Below are 3,136 nucleotides of genomic sequence, written 5' to 3' on the forward strand. Positions count from 1 at the left end.
GGAAGAGAGAGACTTTTTCTTCATTTAAGTTGAGGATTCGTTTGTGAAATCTGTGAAGAATGCCATTGAAATTTCGATATTGGTTGATTTGGACCAATAGAATATTTTATGTAATATGTCCATCTGCATAATATTAAACAGCAGTATCTTCTACTTCATTGTATGTAAGTGACATATATTATTACATCACCATGCAGCCATTTTTTTTTCCTTGACCACTGATTGGAGTATATAAATATGTAGTCTTTGTTCATTGACTTATTGACTTACATTACTATCTGTTGTTATTATAGTACTATGGACACTAACCAGTGGATCTTCGACACTGTTGCATGAGATTCCAACATGAGGAACATTACAGAAGCCAATACATTTGTCCTCAGGGGACTCACAGACAACACTAACCTTCAGATCATTCTCTTTTTCCTCTTTCTAGCAATTTACCTTTTTACTCTAATAGGAAATGTGGGACTTATTATTTTAGTCATTGGAGATCCTCAACTCCACAACCCTATGTACTGCTTCCTCAGTGTGTTGTCTTCTGTGGATGCCTGCTATTCCTCAGATATCACCCCAAATATGTTAGTAGGCTTTATGTCCAAAAACAAAATCATTTCATTTCATGGTTGTGCAATGCAGATGTTCCTTGCTGTTACATTTGGAACCACAGAATGCTTTCTTTTGGCAGCAATGGCATATGATCGATATGTGGCTATTCACAACCCACTTATGTATGCTGTTAGCATGTCTCCTAGAGTGTATGTGCCACTGATCATTGCTTCCTATGCTGGTGGAATTCTGCATGCTGTTATCCACACAGCTGCCACTTTCAGCCTGTCTTTCTGTCGGTCTAACGAAGTCAGACATATATTTTGTGATATACCTCCTCTACTTGCTATTTCCTGCTCTGAAACCTATATAAATGAGATTCTGCTCTTCTTCTTTGTGAGTTTCATAGAGCTAGTCACCATTCTGATCGTTCTGGTCTCCTATGCTTTTATCCTGTTGTCAATTCTGAAGATGAAATCATCTGATGGGAGGAGGAAAGTCTTCTCAACATGTGGAGCTCACCTCACTGCTGTGTCTATTTATTATGGCACAATCCTCTTCATGTATGTAAGACCTAGTTCCAACTATTCCCTGGAGCATGACATGGTAGTGTCCACATTTTACACCATTGGGATTCCCATGCTCAACCCCATCATCTACAGTCTAAGAAACCAAGACGTCAAAGAGGCTATGAGAAGAGTTCTGAGAAAAAAACTTTCATAGTAAACCCTGAGTTCAAAATTTAAACTTTTTTGTGTTTCTATTACAAGTATTTAATATGAAGTTTTAATGTATTTTCTTAAGTATTTTACATTGAATTTTTTTCCCACCGGTCTTTAATTCATTCAAATCAAATTCATTCAAACAAAATCATTGCTGTTTGCTACTTTTTATATAAGGTTCAGGGTTAATTCTCCTGTCTCCATGACTCATCTCAGCTTAGAAACACTTTGATTACAGATGTATCTTTTCATCATTAGCTTCATATGGGTTCTAGAAATTCAAACTAACATCTCCACATGTGGCTAGCAAGCACTTTACATACTGAGCTGTCTAAATCACTTCAATGTTTGATTTTTGAAGAACATAAAATTCCATTTATTTTTAGTTTAAATAAACATTATTTTAAAATATGCATTGTTGGGCGAGAGATGGCTCAGAGGTTAAGAGCACTAGCTGTTCTTCCAAAGGTCCTGCGTTCAGTTCCCAGTAACCACATGGTGGCTCACAACCATCTATAATGAGATCTGGTGCCCTCTTCTGGAGTGCAGATGTACATGCAGACAGAGCATTGTATATTTAATAAATAAATAAAACTTTAAAAAAATATATATGCATTGTTATTACAGTCTTTTTAAAAATTAAATAATGATTACATTCAACTTTCTGCATAATATTTACATATGTAAAAGTGTGGCATTTATTTGTTTCTTATAAAATCTGTGTTCAAAGATTTCTCAGAGAGAATCACTTACAAAATTTGCTGAGATAATTGTAATTTGTAGGACTATTATAACAATATACCATACAACACCTGGTTTATGCAAAAAAACTCATTTTTTCTATGTCTAGATGTTAGACATTTAAGATCAAAGAGTTTTCACAGGAAAAAAATGCTCATTGGCTTTTCTGGGTATATTGGTTATCTTTTTCAGAGTCTCCTTTGTAGTTTCCTCTATAGTCTTTCTCTTAATTAAAAGATTAGTCATTTTCCTAATCTAGCCTTATGAAAATACAAACTATATTGAATTAGCACCTAACCAAAAGAAAAAAAAACTCGCAATAATAAATTCATTTTAAAAGACTGTGTCTCTAAATTCAGACACATTCTTAAGCACTAGGTATTTAGTTTTAACATTGAATCCTGTGTGTGTGCATACAAACATTTGTAATTATATAATATAGTCCTGTGATCCTGTTTTAAATTGAAAGTATATTACCTCTTTACTTGAAAAATATATTCAATATTCAGGGCTGTATTGCATACAAAATCATGGTTGTATTTGATTAGTTTGGTGAAGTGCGACCTAATCAACAGGTTAACCATATTATATATTACCTTCATTAAATACCAATCTCTGACTTTATTATGTATTGTACTCTCTAATCCCACTCACCACACAGGAAAATATACCTAGCCCATTACACATGGCAATCAAGGACTTTAGGACAAAGTTGTACCCAAGGCCTCTAGTTAAATATTTTCTATATGTCTGTAGCACATAGAATCATACATAAATAAATTTTAAATAAATCATGTATCAATTTAATCATAACCTGTGCTTCAACCAGCACGGGTAATGTTTCTGTTGTCTTTAATTTTCTAAGTATGACTATGTTATTTTATTATGGATATCATAAGTATTATCCTTCAATTCCTCGGAGAGAAGAAAACCAGACAATAATATTTGTCAGGATTATATCAAAACTCAAGAACATCAAAATTAAAGCATGCTTTATAAAGATCATATTATAGATATTGTCTTTCCCTGCATAAGCCTTTTCTCACTTCTATGCACTACCTATTATCTGTACCCTACTCAGGTTAGAGATGTGTGAGGCTTCTAGAAATGAAAATTAAATAAAT

The 3,136-nt window shown here is 33.5% G+C and overlaps 1 protein-coding gene across 1 annotated transcript; it reads left to right on the forward strand.

The window, feature by feature from the left end:
• The first annotated feature begins 345 nt into the window (after window positions 1–345).
• Window positions 346–1,272, forward strand: LOC129675392 (olfactory receptor 141). Its single transcript, XM_055605429.1, has one exon. It carries the CDS (start codon window positions 346–348, stop codon window positions 1,270–1,272), a length of 927 nt encoding a protein of 308 aa, XP_055461404.1.
• The last annotated feature ends 1,864 nt before the right edge of the window (window positions 1,273–3,136 follow it).

This window comes from Psammomys obesus, unplaced genomic scaffold (genome assembly GCF_907164565.1).
Source record: "Psammomys obesus unplaced genomic scaffold, mPsaObe1.curated_primary_1811, whole genome shotgun sequence".
Lineage (NCBI taxonomy): Eukaryota > Metazoa > Chordata > Mammalia > Rodentia > Muridae > Psammomys > Psammomys obesus.

Coding starts and splice junctions, on each gene's coding strand:
- LOC129675392 (XM_055605429.1), top strand. CDS start 346: ATGAGGAACATTACAGAAGCCAATACATTTGTCCTCAGGGGACTCACA.